Source organism: Pongo pygmaeus, chromosome 19 (assembly GCF_028885625.2).
Source record: "Pongo pygmaeus isolate AG05252 chromosome 19, NHGRI_mPonPyg2-v2.0_pri, whole genome shotgun sequence".
NCBI lineage: Eukaryota > Metazoa > Chordata > Mammalia > Primates > Hominidae > Pongo > Pongo pygmaeus.
Genome location: NC_072392.2, coordinates 4471417 through 4487198, shown reverse-complemented (window position 1 = coordinate 4487198; position 15782 = coordinate 4471417). Strand labels below are relative to the sequence as shown.

At 50.8% G+C, this 15782-nt stretch overlaps 1 protein-coding gene across 1 annotated transcript in view; it reads left to right on the top strand.

The window, feature by feature from the left end:
- PELP1 (proline, glutamate and leucine rich protein 1) overlaps positions 1 to 15554 on the top strand; it is a 33312-nt gene extending 17758 nt beyond the window's left edge. The window contains exons 4-17 of the mRNA XM_054459333.2: positions 4029 to 4178; positions 4408 to 4479; positions 10183 to 10242; positions 10487 to 10637; positions 10832 to 10958; positions 11112 to 11199; positions 11631 to 11719; positions 11797 to 11913; positions 12028 to 12175; positions 12315 to 12474; positions 13311 to 13366; positions 13528 to 13734; positions 13836 to 15254; positions 15415 to 15554. Of these exons, the coding sequence (XP_054315308.2) occupies positions 4029 to 4178; positions 4408 to 4479; positions 10183 to 10242; positions 10487 to 10637; positions 10832 to 10958; positions 11112 to 11199; positions 11631 to 11719; positions 11797 to 11913; positions 12028 to 12175; positions 12315 to 12474; positions 13311 to 13366; positions 13528 to 13734; positions 13836 to 15254; positions 15415 to 15507 (2937 nt within the window). The 3' untranslated portion in view covers positions 15508 to 15554. The remainder of the gene's footprint in view (positions 1 to 4028; positions 4179 to 4407; positions 4480 to 10182; positions 10243 to 10486; positions 10638 to 10831; positions 10959 to 11111; positions 11200 to 11630; positions 11720 to 11796; positions 11914 to 12027; positions 12176 to 12314; positions 12475 to 13310; positions 13367 to 13527; positions 13735 to 13835; positions 15255 to 15414) is intronic.
- Positions 15555 to 15782: the final 228 nt, after the last annotated feature.

Here is a 15782-nt window from a genome sequence, read left to right as displayed (position 1 = left end):
ATGTGGCTGGGGAGATAGGGAGACTGGGGACCAAGTTGTGTATGGCCTTATAGACCATGCTAAGGATTTTGGCTTTTATTCTTGGAGTAGTGGCAACTCATGGAAGGTTTTAAGCAGCGATGAGGAGGTGGTGGTGGTGATTGAAAGTATCTCTCTGAGGCCAGGCGTGGTGGCTCACGCTTGTAATCCCAGCACTTTGGGAGGCTGAGGTGGGCGGATCACCTGAGGTCAGGAGTTCGAGACCAGCCTGGGCAACATGGTGAAACCCTGTTTCTACTAAAAATACAAAAATTAGCCAGGCATGGTGGCGGGCGCCTGTAATCCCTGCTACTTGCGAGGCCGAGGAGGGAGAATTGCTTTAACCCGGGAGGTGGAGGTTGCAGTGAGCCGAGATCGCGCCACTGCACTCCAGCCTGGGTGACAGAGCAAGACTCCATCTCAAAAAAGAAAGAAAAAGAAAGAAAATATATCTCCGGCTGCCTGTGGAAAATGGATTAGAAAGGAACAGATTGGAAGCAGAAAGACTAGGTAGATGGCTGCTAAAGTAATCTAGGAGAACATTCATAGTAGCTTGGACTAGGGTTGTGGCAGTAGAACTGATGAGAACGATATAGATTTGAGAGAGATTTAGTGTCAGAGTGGCAGATGCTGAGGACAGATTAGCATCAAGTAGAACACATGTCCAGGGTGACTTCTGGATTCCTGAACATTGGAAGACAGGTTTGGATGTGTGGGAAGAAAATACCATGACTGCGGCCTTGAGCATTCAGTAGAAGCACCGTTAGTAACTATCCCCCTGATCTGGCATCAGTGGAAGTGGCCAGGCATCTCAGTGTAGCTCTGATGGTTCAGTGGGTGGAGGCTTTAGCTGGCTTTTTTTTTTTTTTTTGAGGTGGAGTCTCGCTCTGTGGCCCAGGCTGGAGTGCAGTGGCGCGGTCTCGGCTCACTGCAACCTCCGCCTCCCGGGTTCAAACGATTTTTCTGCCTCAGCCTCCTGAGTAGCTGGGATTACAGGTGCCCATCACCACACCTGGCTAATTTTTGTATTTTTAGTAGAGACAGGGTTTCACCATGTTGGCCAGCAGGCTGGTCTTGAACTCCTGACCTCAAGTGATCCACCCACCTTAGCCTTCCAAAGTGCTGGGATTACAGGTGTGAGCCACCAAGCCCAGCCCTTTTTATGTTCTTTTTTTTTTTAAAGACATGGTTTCATTTTGTCACCTGGGCTAGAATATAGTGGTGTGATCATGGCTCACTGCAGCCTTGACCTCTGGTGCTCACATCAGTACCCCCCACCGCCCCCAGCAATAGCTGGGACTACAGGCGTGTACCACCACCCCCCGCTAATTAAAAAAAATTTTTTGTACAGATGGGTTCTTGCTATATTGTCCAGGCTGGTCTCGAACTTCTGGGCTCAAGCAGTCCTCCCACCTTGGCCTCCCAAAGTGTTGGGATTACAGGCATGTGCTACCGTGCCCGGCCTGGCATCTTACTAGGGGGAAGAGTCTTCAGTGTTTAGATGGCAGTTGAAGCTGAGGATGAGATTATCAAAATGAGCCCTTTTATAGACTGGATTTTAAAGCACACCACACTTAATGGTCAGGCAGAGGAAGACGAACTGACCAAGGAGACTGAGACAGGCCAACAGAAAGAAGAAGATAACCAGGATTGCGGGCTGGAGGGGGCCAAGCGAAGACTACTTGAAGGATGAGGGAGGAGTTATTTCTGTGTGTGCCTCCTGAGGTGGGACAGACGCAGACTGAGAATTGTTGATCAGATTAGCAGCATGGGTGGTAAGACCATAGTGAGAGTGGTTTTGCTGGAGCAGTGGACGCTGAAGCCAGACTGGCATGGAATAAGAAGCAAATGGGAGAAGGGAAATGGAAGGAGGGAAGATGGGAAATCTTTTGGAGATGCTGGGCTCTAACAATGATGGAGAGAAATTGGGTGATTACTGGGATTTGGCAAGTGAAGTATGGGCTAAAGAAAAGACTTTTTCGGTGGCTCACACCTGTAATCCCAGCACTTTGGGAGGCTGAGGCAGGCAGATAACGAGGTCAGGAGTTCAAGACCAGTCTGGCCAACATGGTGAAACCCCGTCTCTACTAAAAATACAAAAATTAACTGGGCATGGTGGCATGTGCCTGTAATCCCAGCTATGAGGGAGGCTGAGGCAGGAGAATCAATTGAACCAGGACCCAGGAGGCGGAGGTTGCAGTGAGCCAAGATCACACCACTGCACTCCAGCCTGGGCTACAGAAGGAAACTCCGTCTCAAAATAAATAAGTAAAATAAAAAAGACAAGATTTTTTTAAGATGGGAGAGACTTGAGCTGTATAAATGTCAGTGGGAAGAGTCCATGTGATGGGGACTGGTTAGAAATTCAAGAGAGATAAAGCGAGTGACAGTGTAAGGTTCTGAGAGGAAGGGAGGGGATAGTATTGAGAGGAAGATGGTATTGAAAGCACAGCGGAGGCACTGTCTTTGGGTAGGAAGAGGGCAGGAGAGGGTGGGTAGGATGAAGATGAAATTTCGAGGTTTGGGAGTGGGAAGCGAAGGCTGTTTTATTAGGTTGGTGCAAAACTAATTGCTGTTTTTATAGTTACTTGTAATTATCTCTGGGCTTCAGTTTTTTCTGTGAAGTTATGGGCAAGGTCAAACAGAGGTGCCAGTGGTGGGAGAAGCAGCGATTTGGAAGTTGGAGGAGGAAACTTAATTAGGAGAGTTAACCAGAGAGATGTGGTAGGGTGACTGGACAGTGATGAGGGCCTGTGTGTCGTTGGTAGGCCTGCCTGTTTTTGCTTCATAACTATTCTCTTTTTTTGACGCATGGCCTCCTCTCTTCTAGCAGGAGATATATGCTGGATGTTTTTTCCTTAGATACATATTAATTTTCTAAGGAAGTCCTTTTAAATTCAAATTGTTTTTTCTCCATGGGTTCCAGGGTGGGTTTGAGCCAGCTAGCAGCAACCTCGAAGAGATGGCGCAGTTTTGTTATGGCTGAGGCTTATTTTTCAGTCTGAAAAGTGCTCTTCTCCCTTTCTAGCAGGGAACATTAGTATGAGATCATCGGAAAATCTTTCCAGGGCTGCGGTGAGCCGAGATTGCTGCACCAGTGCACTCCAGCCTGGATGACAGAGTGAGACCCTGTCTCAAAAAAAAGAAAGGCTGGGCACCGTGGCTCACGCCTGTAATCCTAGCACTTTGGGAGTCTGAGGTGGGTGGATCACTTGACTCCCAGGGTTCAAGACCAGCCTGGCCAATGTGGCAAAACCCCATCTCTACTAAAAATACAAAAATTAGCCAGGCGTGATGGTCCATGCCTATAATCCCAGCTACTCAGGAGGCTAAGGTATGAGAATTGCTTGAACCCAGGAGTCAGAGGTTGCAGTGAGCTGAGATTGCCCCAGTGCATTCCACCCTGGGGGACAGAGCAAGACTCTGTCTCAAAAAAAAAAAGAAAACTCGGCCGGGCACAGTGGCTCACACCTGTAATCCCAGCACTTTGGGAGGCCAAGGCGGGCAAATCACGAGGTCAGGAGATCGAGACCATCCTGGCTAACGTGGTGAAACCCCGTCTCTACTAAAAATACAAAAAATTAGCCGGGCGTGGTGGCAGGCACTTGTAGTCTTAGCTACTCGGGAGGCTGAAGCAGGAGAATGGCGTGAACCTGGGAGGCGGAGCTTGGAGTGAGCCGAGATCGCGCCACTGCGCTCCAGCCTGGGCGACAGAGCAAGACTCCGTCTCAAAAAAAAAAAAAAAGAAAACTCTTCAGTTAATCAGGTCTTTAAGGTATAGCTTTGTTACTCTTTTTTTCACCCACACAAATTCCTAGGACCCCAGATACCCTTAATAGTAAAATGTAAACACAGTATCCATGTCTCCATACCCTCTTTTCTGCCAGGTAGTGGCTTGGATGGTCATACTGACATTAACCGTGGCATTTCTCAGAATGCTTGTATTTTCTCCTGCTGCTCTTTGGTGATTAAGGTGAGGCTGGAAGCATGAGAGATTATTTTTTCTTTAGACCCAGGACCCGCCTGCCACAATGGAGCTGGCCGTGGCTGTCCTGAGGGACCTCCTCCGATATGCAGCCCAACTGCCTGCACTGTTCCGGGACATCTCCATGAACCACCTCCCTGGCCTTCTCACCTCCCTGCTGGGCCTCAGGCCAGAGGTGAGATGTCTCCCTGGGCCCTTCCCCATGGCACCTCGCAGTCCTCACCTTCACACACTGTTTAATTGTTTGATGGAAGTGACTGGGGAATAGGATTGAAGAAGCGAGAAGAGGGAGGGGCCAAGAAAAAGTGATTTCTGGAGAAGGGCCCTTGTGGGGTGCTGGGGGAGATGGAATATGGTGACATGGTGCTCTCAGCCTCTCGTTTCTCCCTTTGTTTTTCCTACAGTGTGAGCAGTCAGCATTGGAAGGAATGAAGGCTTGTATGACCTATTTCCCTCGGGCTTGTGGTTCTCTCAAAGTAAGTATTTATGCACTCTTCTCCCCACCAGTGTAAGCCTTGAGAGCTCTTACCTCAGATTCCTGTCCTGAGATTCCTAAGCACCTATCTTCTGATTATCCTTTAAAGTTACCTATCTCCACAAGTACACTTCTACCACTTTGTAGCACTTACCTCATTTAATCCTCGTTTTTCCAAAGAAATTGGAATCGAGAACTTGCTAAGATCAGCAGGCACTGGAACCTGTATCTGTTTGACGCCTAAGCCAGACTCTGAACCATGGGCTCCTTCCTTTTTCTGCCTTGCCTTTTCTGTATCTCTTAAAATGCCCTGCCCACTTTTCTACCACTTTGTCTTTTTTTTGAGACAGGGTCTTACTCTGTTGTCCAGGCTGGGGTGCAGTGGCACACACTTGGCTCACTGTAGCCTTGACCTCCTGGGCTCAAGCAATTCTCCCACCTCAGCTTCCCAAGTAGCTGGGACTAAGGCATGTACCACCACGCCCAGCTGATTATTAAATTTTTTGTAGGGGGTCTTGCCATGTTACCCAGGCTGGTCTTGAACTCCTGACCTCAAGTGATCCTCCTGCCTCAGCTTCTCAAAGTGCTGGGATTACAGGTGTGAGCCACTGTGCCTGGCCCCCTTTCTATCTTACTTTATTCTTTTATTTTATTTTTTTTAATTTTTAATGTTCAACCAATTCACATCATATCTTATTTTATTAATTTTTTTTGAGATGGAGTCTCACTCTGTTGCCAGGCTGGAGTGCAGTGGCGTGATCTTGGCTCATTGCAACCTCCGCCTCCTGGGTTCAAGCAATTGTCCTGCCTCAGCCTCCTGAGTAGCTGGGACTGCGGGTGCATACTACCACGCCCAGCTAATTTTTGTATTTTTAGTAGAGATGGGGTTTCACCATGTTGGCCAGGATGGTCTCGATCTCTTGACCTCGTGATCGCCCGCCTTGACCTCCCAAAGTTCTGGGATTACAGGCATTAGCTACTGCGCTTGGCCATTTTATTTTTTTTGAGAGAGTCTCTGTCGCCCAGACTGGAGTGCAGTGGCGTGATATCGGCTCACTGCAAGCTCCACCTCCCAGGTTCCAAGTGATTCTCAAGCCTTAGCCTCCGAGTAGCTGAGATTACCGACATATGCCACCACGCCCAGCTAACTTTTATATTTTTAGTAGAGACAAGGTATCACCATGTTGGCCAGGCTGGTCTTGAACTCCTGGCCCCATGTGATCCTCCCGTCTCAGCCTCCCAAAGTGTTGGGATTACAGGCATGAGCCACCTGCGCACCCAGCCCTTACTTTATTCTTGAAGGTCTTGTAATTTTCTCTGGGAATGCTTCCTGACACATCACTTCCCTAGGACAATTGCCCCAACACTTCTTTCTGCGTATATTCCTGTTTAAACTCCCTCTGTCGCTTCCTGACCCCTTCCTACCAGTTGTCATGGCACATACAAGGTGACTACAAAAGAGCTTTAGTAGGTCAGACAGGCGGGTCAGGGTGTGTGTGGGTCAGATGATGGAGGAGGTCAGGAGAAGAATTACAGTTTTGTTTTTAAGGAGATACAATAGCAAACATGAATGGTTTACAAATTCTACCTAAGCAGTCACAGTTAAAGGGCCATTTGTAATTGGCACATTTGTTGTTTGCAGTTTAATTGGATGCCAACTATATCTAAGAACAAGTAGGTGTTCCCCTGTAGATTAAATGTTCTCTTATTTTGTTATATTCACCATTGGTTTGACAAACGATTGGACACCTGCTTACTCAGATGGAAACACAAATCTCTAGAGAGCTGGAATTTGTGGCAAATTAGTAATTTTTTTTGTTTAACTGGTGGAGTTAACTGTATTTGCCATTAGTATTGTTAGTCAGGGGGGAGTTTGCTATTCAGGTTGTCTTGAAAGTGAGATTATGAGGCCAGGCGTGGTGGCTCATGCCTGTAATCCCAGCACTTTGGGAGGCCAAGGTGGGCGGATTGCATTAGCTCAGGAGTTTGAGACCAGCCTGGGTAACACAGTGAAAGCTCGCCTCTACTAAAATACAAAAGATTAGCCGGGCGTGGCGGTGTGTGCCTGTAGTCCCAGCTACTTGGGAGGCTGAGGCAGGAGAATTGCTTGGACCCAGGAGGTGGAGGTTGCGGTGAGCCAAGATCGCGCCACTGTACTCCAGCCTGGGTGACAGAGTGAGACTCCGTCTCCAAAAAAAAAAAAGAGAAAGTGAGATTAATGTGGTTCTGTGACCAAAGCAAGAAAGTAAAACCTCTTGGGGGGAAAGGGAACTGGTCTTTAGTGGGTGCCCACTGTGCCATTCACTCTCCTGAGTGTCTAAGATGTGTTGTCTCATTTTATCATTGTAATTATTCTGTGGAATTTGTATCATTGCATTTTACAGAGGAGAAAACCAGCTGAGAGGGACTTAAGTGACGTAACCAAAGGTTATATTATCTGGTAATTGTAAAACCAGGGCAGATAGCAGCTCTAGTCAATTGTTAGTGGCTGTGTAGCTCACTGGCCTGGGAAGGACTGTGAGTCAGAGTTCCATCGGCCTGAGCGCAGTGATCAGGGAGTGGTGCCTGCAGTGATCGGGGAGTGGTGCCTGCAGTCATCGGGGAGTGGTGCCTGCAGTGTCGTTAGTAACTGGTTACTCGCAGTATCTGAAAAATGCCTGAGCAGATGCTCGTTCTGAGTGAGCGTGGGGTTGTGTCCTTGCTGGTTCCTTCTTTTCATGCGAATGCCTCTAATCACAGCTAATAGAATCTTTGGGTAGGCAGGGCAGGACTTTTTGTCAAGAAGGTATTTGGAGTGATTCATCGATTTTATTAAAGATTAGCAGAGGTTATTTACTGAGGTTTTACTAAGTTTAGTAAAAACTGGTTATCTTGTCAAATGTTCTGTAAGTTAACTTCTCAAATGACACAGGCCAGCAGTTTGTCCCCGAGCAAAGGTTTGGTTTTACTGCAAAAGTGTATTTTGATTCAGCTCTGTTAGGTATTTTTATCTACCTGCATCCCCCATGAAAGTGGAGGGGAAATTGAGTGTTAATTAACAGGGTAGAAGTGTGAATAGTAAGAGTTAAGGAGACTAGAATGCTAAGCGTTCTTCTGCTGTTGCTTTTTTATTTTCAGTGTGAGTAGTCAGGAGAATTTATCTATAATTCACAACCTTTTGTCAGACAGTTGAACTTAAGCCCTGCATTTCGAGTACCCTTTCCAAACTAACAAATGTTCCTGTGTCCTTCCAGGGAGTGTCTTACCTTTATTTCCCTAAGAATCAAGTGTCATCTGCCAGGAGTTTGAGATCAGCCTGGCCAACATGGTGAAACCCTACCTCTACCAAAAATACAAAAAAATTAGCTGGGTGTGGTGGTGTGTGCCTGTGGTTCCAGCTGCTTGGAACATTGAGGCAGGAGATCCCCTGAAGCTGTGAGGCAGAGGTTGCAGTGAGCTGAGATCGTGTCACTGCACTCTAGCCTGGGTAACAGAGTGAGACCCTGTCTCAAAAAAAAAAAAAAAAGGTCGTCTGGAGAACTTCCCTCTGTTGAGAGTATTGAGGGTTTTGGCTTTGTCGGCTGCCAGCACTTCAGATAAGAATCTGTTATGCAGAGGCTCCAGGGGCAATTTGCACTTGGAAAGTCTCGCAGACTAGTACTTAGGAAAACTGGTAACTGCCGTTTTGAAGTGTCTGTGTTTTCTGTTACATTCCCCGGATACTCTCAGGGTAATTGTAGACTCCAAGCTCAGGATCCCTGCTCCCAAGTGATGTGAATCAAGCATTCTGAGTCCATGGGGTCAATTCCTGCAGAGACTTGAACTCACTTCCTCTTTGCCACATTGATGAGCAGTTCCTCGGAATGGGTGGGAAGACTGACGCACTCTTGAAAGAGCCCCAGGACATGCTGTATGTGTGCGCGTTTTGAGTGAACTGTTCCAAGGGATTCATTGCTTTGGTTTGCTTTATGGGTCAGCCAGGGTAACCTGTGGTTAGAGCCGTGTCGCTTCAACATACACTGCTTTATTGCAGTCACATAAGCAGGCTTCTGTTGGCCTCAGTCCAGCTTTTTGAGCCGTTTTTGGAGATAGGGTCTCGCCTAGTGACCCAGGAGTGCAGTGTTAAGATTGTAGTTCACTGTAACCTTGAACTCCTGGGCTCGAGTGATCCTCCCACATCAGTCTCCCAAGTAGCTAGGACTACAGGTGTGCACCACTAGGATGTCTCAGGGAAAACAGGAGCCTGCTCTTTCCCCTTCTCTGTATGTTGCCAGTGTTGGCTCCAGATTATTGTTTTTCCATATGCTTGTCTTGTTGTCCTTACTAATTCTTTTTTTTTTCTGAGACGGAGTCTTGCTCTGTCACCCAGGCTAGAGTGCAGTGGCATGATCTCGGCTCACTGCAACCTCCGCCTCCTGGGTTCAAGCAATTCTCCTGCCTCAGCCTCCCAAGTAGCTGGGATTACAGGTGCCCACCACTGTGCCCAGCTAATTTTTGTATTTTTAGTAGAGACGAGGTTTCACCATGTTGGCCAGGCTGGTCTTGAACTTCTGACCTCGTGATCTGCTCACCTCAGCCTCCCAAAGTGCTGGGATTACAGGTATGAGCCACCGTGCCTGGCCTTTTTTTTTTTCTTTCTGAGACAGGGTCTCACTCTCGTCACCCAAGCTGGAGTACACTGACTGGCGTGATCTCGGTTCTGGGCTCGGGTGGTCCTCCCACCTCAGCCTCCCAAGTAGCTGGGACTACAGGCATGTGCCGCCACACCCGGCTAAGTTTTTGTATTTTTAGTAGAGATAGGGTTTCTCCATGTTGCCCAGACTGGTCTCAAACTCCTTGGCTCAAGTGATCCGCCTGGCTTGACCTCCCAAAGTGCCCGGATTACAGGCGTGAGCTACTGCACCCAGCTTGTGCTTTTTTATTGACATGTTAAGTAATAAGATCTAGAAGCAGGTCTTACAACGACTATGATTGCAAATTAGTGATGCATGTGAATGGTATTTCAGGATGTGTTACAGTTATAATGTGACATGAAAATGATTCTATTAGTGACAGTCACAGGTACTGCTGATACTATTGTGGCTATTTGTCTGCATTTATAAGTGAAGGAAACACTACATTTTACAAATAGGCTAGTGGGAGTAATTTTTTCTCCCATCCATGTTCACAGGCCCCCTATGATTATATATCCAACTAAATTGTGGTTCTCAGGTTAAACACTCCTGCCCTAGCACCTTCACACAGCAGGCAGAGAAAGTGCTGAATGACAGATTGCTACTCCGAGACTTGCTGCCTTACTTCTGCTCTAGCAGCCTTCTTTTTTGACCTTGTCCTGCCCTCATACCTCTGGTTAGTGTCTTAACTTCCAGCTTGGACCCTCGTTTTTGTGTGTGAGCTGGTAGAAAGTTGGAGTGTGGAGATTGTTTTTTAGTACTATGTCCTTTTGGCTTGAGGGAAAAATTTTGCAAAAACTGTCAAGGAGGAAGCCCAGCTTTCTGTGGGACAGGGCCAGGCCCTTTTTGCCCCCAAGCAGGAAGCCGAGGACCAGAGCTGGTGTTGAGGAGTCTTTTACCATGAAAGCGTGCCCCTTAGAGGACTTTGCTTCTTGTGTCTACAGGAAAAAAAAGACCTGGGCTTAGAGTTTGCTGCTGGGAATGGATGGGGTGTACATCTCTGGCTCTCAGAGCTGGCTCACCAGCCTCTTCCTTTTTTCCTCCACATCCAGGGCAAGCTGGCCTCATTTTTTCTGTCTAGGGTGGATGCCTTGAGCCCTCAGCTCCAACAGGTAAAGGGCAGGGAGGGAGAGGGAGAGCCTGGGGATCTGAGCCTGGAGTGTCTCTTGCTGCTCCTCCTCAGCTTTTCTGTCCTGCCTTCATATGCCCATCTGGGTCCTTCGGCCTCATTGTCCCATCTCAGGTTTCCCTCAGAGCTCTCTCTGATCTCCATCTCTTTTGGGCGTTAGTGGGGCTGGGGGTTCTGTGGCTGGGCTGGATTCCCATCTGACCAGGTTTCTGTCCTTTCTCCTGCAGTTGGCCTGTGAGTGTTATTCCCGGCTGCCCTCTTTAGGGGCTGGCTTTTCCCAAGGCCTGAAGCACACCGAGAGCTGGGAGCAGGAGCTACACAGTCTGCTGGCCTCACTGCACACCCTGCTGGGGGCCCTGTACGAGGGAGCAGAGACCGGTAGGGACCAGGGCTGCTAGTTAGTGGAACAATGGTGAGGAAGCGTGGCAGAAAGGAACAGGAGGGGAGCCCAGAGACATGGGGCAGTTGGTTTTTGGGGAAAATGGGTTAGAATACAGGCAGGTCGTCCACCAGAAATGACAGAGGAGGGGATGGAAGAAAGACAGTGTACAGGGTAGTTGTGCTTCTGCTAGCTCCTGTGCAGAATGAAGGCCCTGGGGTGGAGATGCTGCTGTCCTCAGAAGATGGTGATGCCCATGTCCTTCTCCAGCTTCGGCAGAGGTTTTCGGGACTGGCCCGCTGCCTAGGGCTCATGCTCAGGTGTGTGTGTGGGTATTGGAGGGAGCGGAGGCGTGGAGCAGGAGGGATTGATGAGGGAGTGTCGCCTTCATCAGGAGAAAGGAGATGAAGGTGGGTGTGGGAGTTATGCCAGGGAGCCTGCTCTGAGGGTCTCCCTGCTCTGATTCTCTTTAGCTCTGAGTTTGGAGCTCCCGTGTCCGTCCCTGTGCAGGAAATCCTGGATTTCATCTGCCGGACCCTCAGCGTCAGTAGCAAGAATATTGTAAGTGGGATTTGTCATCTCTTCATAGCCCTTGCTCAGGATACCAGGCAACCAGGAAAGTACTGGGGACCTGAGTCTCCCCAAACAGTGTCATCCTGGAGTCGTCCCAGACAGCTTCCTACTTTTGTCCAAATACCATTACTTTCTGTGTGTCCCGACACAGGAGCACACTGTCAGAGTGTAGCAAGTGCTTCCTTGGGGGAGGGTGAATTTGGGGATCAGCTGAGTCATTGCTGAGAGGCCCAGCCATCCTTCTTACCTTCCATCCAGGGTCTATTTTAGAGGATAGGGATTTGATTTTGTTGGGAGAGCTGAGATCAGGGGTTGGGTTTCTTACCTATGTGTACATATGTAAATAGTCTGTCCCTGTCTCTGTCTCTCTGACTCTCACTCTCTTCCCCCACTCTTTATCTCTGCCACTTTTTTTCCAGAGCTTGCATGGAGATGGTCCCCTGCGGCTGCTGCTGCTGCCCTCTATCCACCTTGAGGCCTTGGACCTGCTGTCTGCACTCATCCTTGCGTGAGTGGGATTGGGCTGGCTGTGGTGAAGGGATAGGGCGTGCCAGAAACGAGGGTCACATTCCTTCTCTGCCTCAGGTGTGGAAGCCGGCTCTTGCGCTTTGGGATCCTGATCAGCCGCCTGCTTCCCCAGGTCCTCAATTCCTGGAGCATCGGTAGAGATTCCCTCTCTCCAGGCCAGGAGAGGCCTTACAGGTGACCATCCAGGAAGGGAATAAAGAGGAGAGGGGGGTGAGGGGGTGCAGGTGGGCTGGGGCTTCTGGCATGTTGACCCCCCATTCATAACTGCCATCTTTGCTCATGACACAGCACGGTTCGGACCAAGGTGTATGCGATATTAGAGCTGTGGGTGCAGGTTTGTGGGGCCTCGGCGGGAATGCTTCAGGGAGGAGCCTCTGGAGAGGCCCTGCTCACCCACCTGCTCAGTGACATCTCCCCGCCAGCTGATGCCCTTAAGGTGAGGAAGCCTCGGCTCCATCTTAGGACTCATCCTGTGCCCTTTGACCAAGTGTGCCTGCTCAGGAAACACTGTCTGCTGTGGCTGTCCTGCCTTCTTGTTTGCCTGTGGATGTGATTTATGTTTCCTCTGCCACCAGCTGCGTAGCCCACGGGGGAGCCCTGATGGGAGTTTGCAAACTGGGAAGCCCAGCGCCCCCAAGAAGCTAAAGCTGGATGTGGGGGAAGCTATGGCCCCGCCAAGCCACCGGAAAGGAGATAGCAATGCCAACAGCGACGTGTGTGCGGCTGCACTCAGAGGTGGGTGAGGCCTGTGCCCTGGACCACTGGAGCTCAAATGGGACCCCATTCTTTCCCCTAGTGGGACTCCCCTACCTACTGTACCCTTAGATGAAACTTTTGTGGGGAGAGTGCCCAGACCAGCCTTTGTCCACTGTGATAAGTGGTCCCCCAAACAGCGGGTGAAGGGGAAGGTGCCTGTGAAATGCAGAGCCAGGCGGAAGCCCGCAGAGAGGCCAGGAGGAGGCGCCCAAGCAGCCACCCTGTTGCCAGGGCTGCAGGCGGCCTCGGGTCCTGTGGTTAGACCGGGAACTCTGGTAGCTGACACTGCCCCTCCAAGGCCTCCGCTTCCTCCTGCGTTCAGCACATCCTTGGCATATCTGCTTTCTATCAGGCAGAGTTCTAGCACGCGGGGAAGGCTTCTCCCTGTAAAGTTGACATTCTCCCCAGGGCAGGCTGCCTGGGGGAGCTCCCTGCTCTCATCATAACCACTGACGTGTCCACAGGTTGCTAGTGGGATGCTGTGCAGTTAATGGATGCCTTTCCTCTGGGTCCCATATATTTCACTGTCTGCCACCCCATCCCATGGGAAGGGGAGAGCCGATTGTCCCCAAATATATAAATGCAAAATTATAAAATTTATAATTTTTTACTTACATTGTCTCAATTAAATACTGTCGGTGGCCCTATACAGTAGAGGTACTTTTATGATCCCCATTTTCTAGTTGAGAAGTTAAATGACTTGGCCAAGATAGGCAGTGGCAGAGTTGATGCCCGTTTTGGGCTGTGTGCTTCAGAAGCCCTTGCTGTCAGTCCTGTTGGGAGCCTACCCTTTACACACCATTCTTCTTCCCCAGGCCTCAGCCGGACCATCCTCATGTGTGGGCCTCTCATCAAGGAGGAGACTCACAGGGTTAGTGGAGCCTCGTCTCCGTGGAGATAGGGGAAGAGGCCCCTGCTCTGTACACATTGGGGGGTGTGGTCCAGAGGTGGGTCCATTCAGACCTGGGAGTAGGCTCTGGAGAAGGGTTGGGTGGTCTTGGGATGTTTCCAGGTGTGCTCTATCCTTTTCAGAGACTGCATGACCTGGTCCTCCCCCTGGTCATGGGTGTACAGCAGGGTGAGGTCCTAGGCAGCTCCCCGTACACGAGCTCCCGCTGCCGCCGTGAACTCTACTGCCTGCTGCTGGCACTGCTGCTGGCCCCTTCTCCTCGCTGCCCACCTCCTCTTGCCTGTGCCCTGCAAGCCTTCTCCCTCGGCCAGCGAGAAGATAGCCTTGAGGTAACTGTGACGGGCCAAGCCCCTCTTTGGTTCCTGGAGTCTCTTGTTTCCAAGACCTAGTATTTCTGGTGCTCACACTTGCCGTTTCTTCTTTCCCTCAGGTCTCCTCTTTCTGCTCAGAAGCACTGGTGACCTGTGCTGCTCTGACCCACCCCCGGGTTCCTCCCCTGCAGCCCATGGGCCCCACCGGCCCCACACCTGCCCCAGCTCCCCCTCCTGAGGCCCCATCGCCCTTCAGGGCCCCACCCTTCCATCCTCCGGGCCCCATGCCCTCAGCAGGCCCCATGCCCTCAGCAGGCCCTGTGCCCTCGGCACGCCCTGGACCTCCCACCACAGCCAACCACCTAGGCCTTTCTGTCCCAGGCCTAGTGTCTGTCCCTCCCCGGCTTCTTCCTGGCCCTGAGAACCACCGGGCAGGCTCAAATGAGGACCCCATCCTTGCACCTAGTGGGACTCCCCCACCTACTATACCCCCAGATGAAACTTTTGGGGGGAGAGTGCCCAGACCAGCCTTTGTCCACTATGACAAGGAGGAGGCATCTGATGTGGAGATCTCCTTGGAAAGTGACTCTGATGACAGCGTGGTGATCGTGCCCGAGGGGCTTCCCCCCCTGCCACCCCCACCACCCTCAGGTGCCACACCACCCCCTATAGCCCCCACTGGGCCACCGACAGCCTCCCCTCCTGTGCCAGCCAAGGAGGAGCCTGAAGAACTTCCTGCAGCCCCAGGGCCTCTCCCGCCACCCCCACCTCCGCCCCCGCCTGTTCCTGGTCCTGTGACGCTCCCTCCACCCCAGTTGGTCCCTGAAGGGACTCCTGGTGGGGGAGGACCCCCAGCCCTGGAAGAGGATTTGACAGTTATTAATATCAACAGCAGTGATGAAGAGGAGGAGGAAGAGGAAGAAGAAGAAGAAGAAGAAGAGGAAGAAGAGGAAGAGGAAGAAGACTTTGAGGAAGAGGAAGAGGATGAAGAGGAGTATTTTGAAGAGGAAGAAGAGGAGGAAGAAGAGTTTGAGGAAGAATTTGAGGAAGAAGAAGGTGAGTTAGAGGAAGAAGAAGAAGAGGAGGATGAGGAGGAGGAAGAAGAATTGGAAGAGGTGGAAGACCTGGAGTTTGGCACAGCAGGAGGGGAGGTAGAAGAAGGTGGACCTCCACCCCCAACCCTGCCTCCAACTCTGCCTCCCCCTGAGTCTCCCCCAAAGGTGCAGTCTGAGCCAGAACCAGAACCCGGGCTGCTTTTGGAAGTGGAGGAGCCAGGGACAGAGGAGGAGCATGGGGCTGACACAGCTCCCACCCTGGCCCCTGAAGTGCTCCCCTCCCAGGGAGAGGTGGAGAGGGAAGGGGAAAGCCCTGCGGCAGGGCCCCCTCCCCAGGAGCTTGTTGAAGAAGAGCCCTCTGCTCCCCCAACCCTGTTGGAAGAGGAGACTGAGGATGGGAGTGACAAGGTACAGCCCCCACCAGAGACACCTGCAGAAGAAGAGATGGAGACAGAGACAGAGGCCGAAGCTCACCAGGAAAAGGTGAGAGGGCCAGGCAGGGAAGGCTCCTTGGGTGAGAAAGTGGGGCTGGCGGGAGAAGGGGTGGCAGCTGCTTATCTTAGGAGAGGTTTGCCCAGTCTGAACCATTCTTCTGTGTATGTGTGTGTGACTATTCTGAATCTTGTATCTTTGTGCCTAAAAGGAGCAGGATGACACAGCTGCCATGCTGGCCGACTTCATCGATTGTCCCCCTGATGATGAGAAGCCACTGCCTCCCACAGAGCCTGACTCCTAGCCATCTTCTGCACCCCACTCTTTGTTTCCAATAAAGTTATGTCCTTAGATAGCGACTGCTGCTTCTGCCTTTTGCCACACCTGGGTCCCCAGCCAGAAGCTCAAGTGTCTGCTGGGCTTTTCAGGGTGTCCATAGTATTCCCCAGATGTCTCCATAGCTGTCCTCTTGTTGACGATCCAGAGAGGAACCATTGACCTACGGGGGTAATGGACTGTCCCATCACTCAGCACGATGGTGTCAGAATTGTAGGATTCTGGCTGGATGCTAAACGTGCA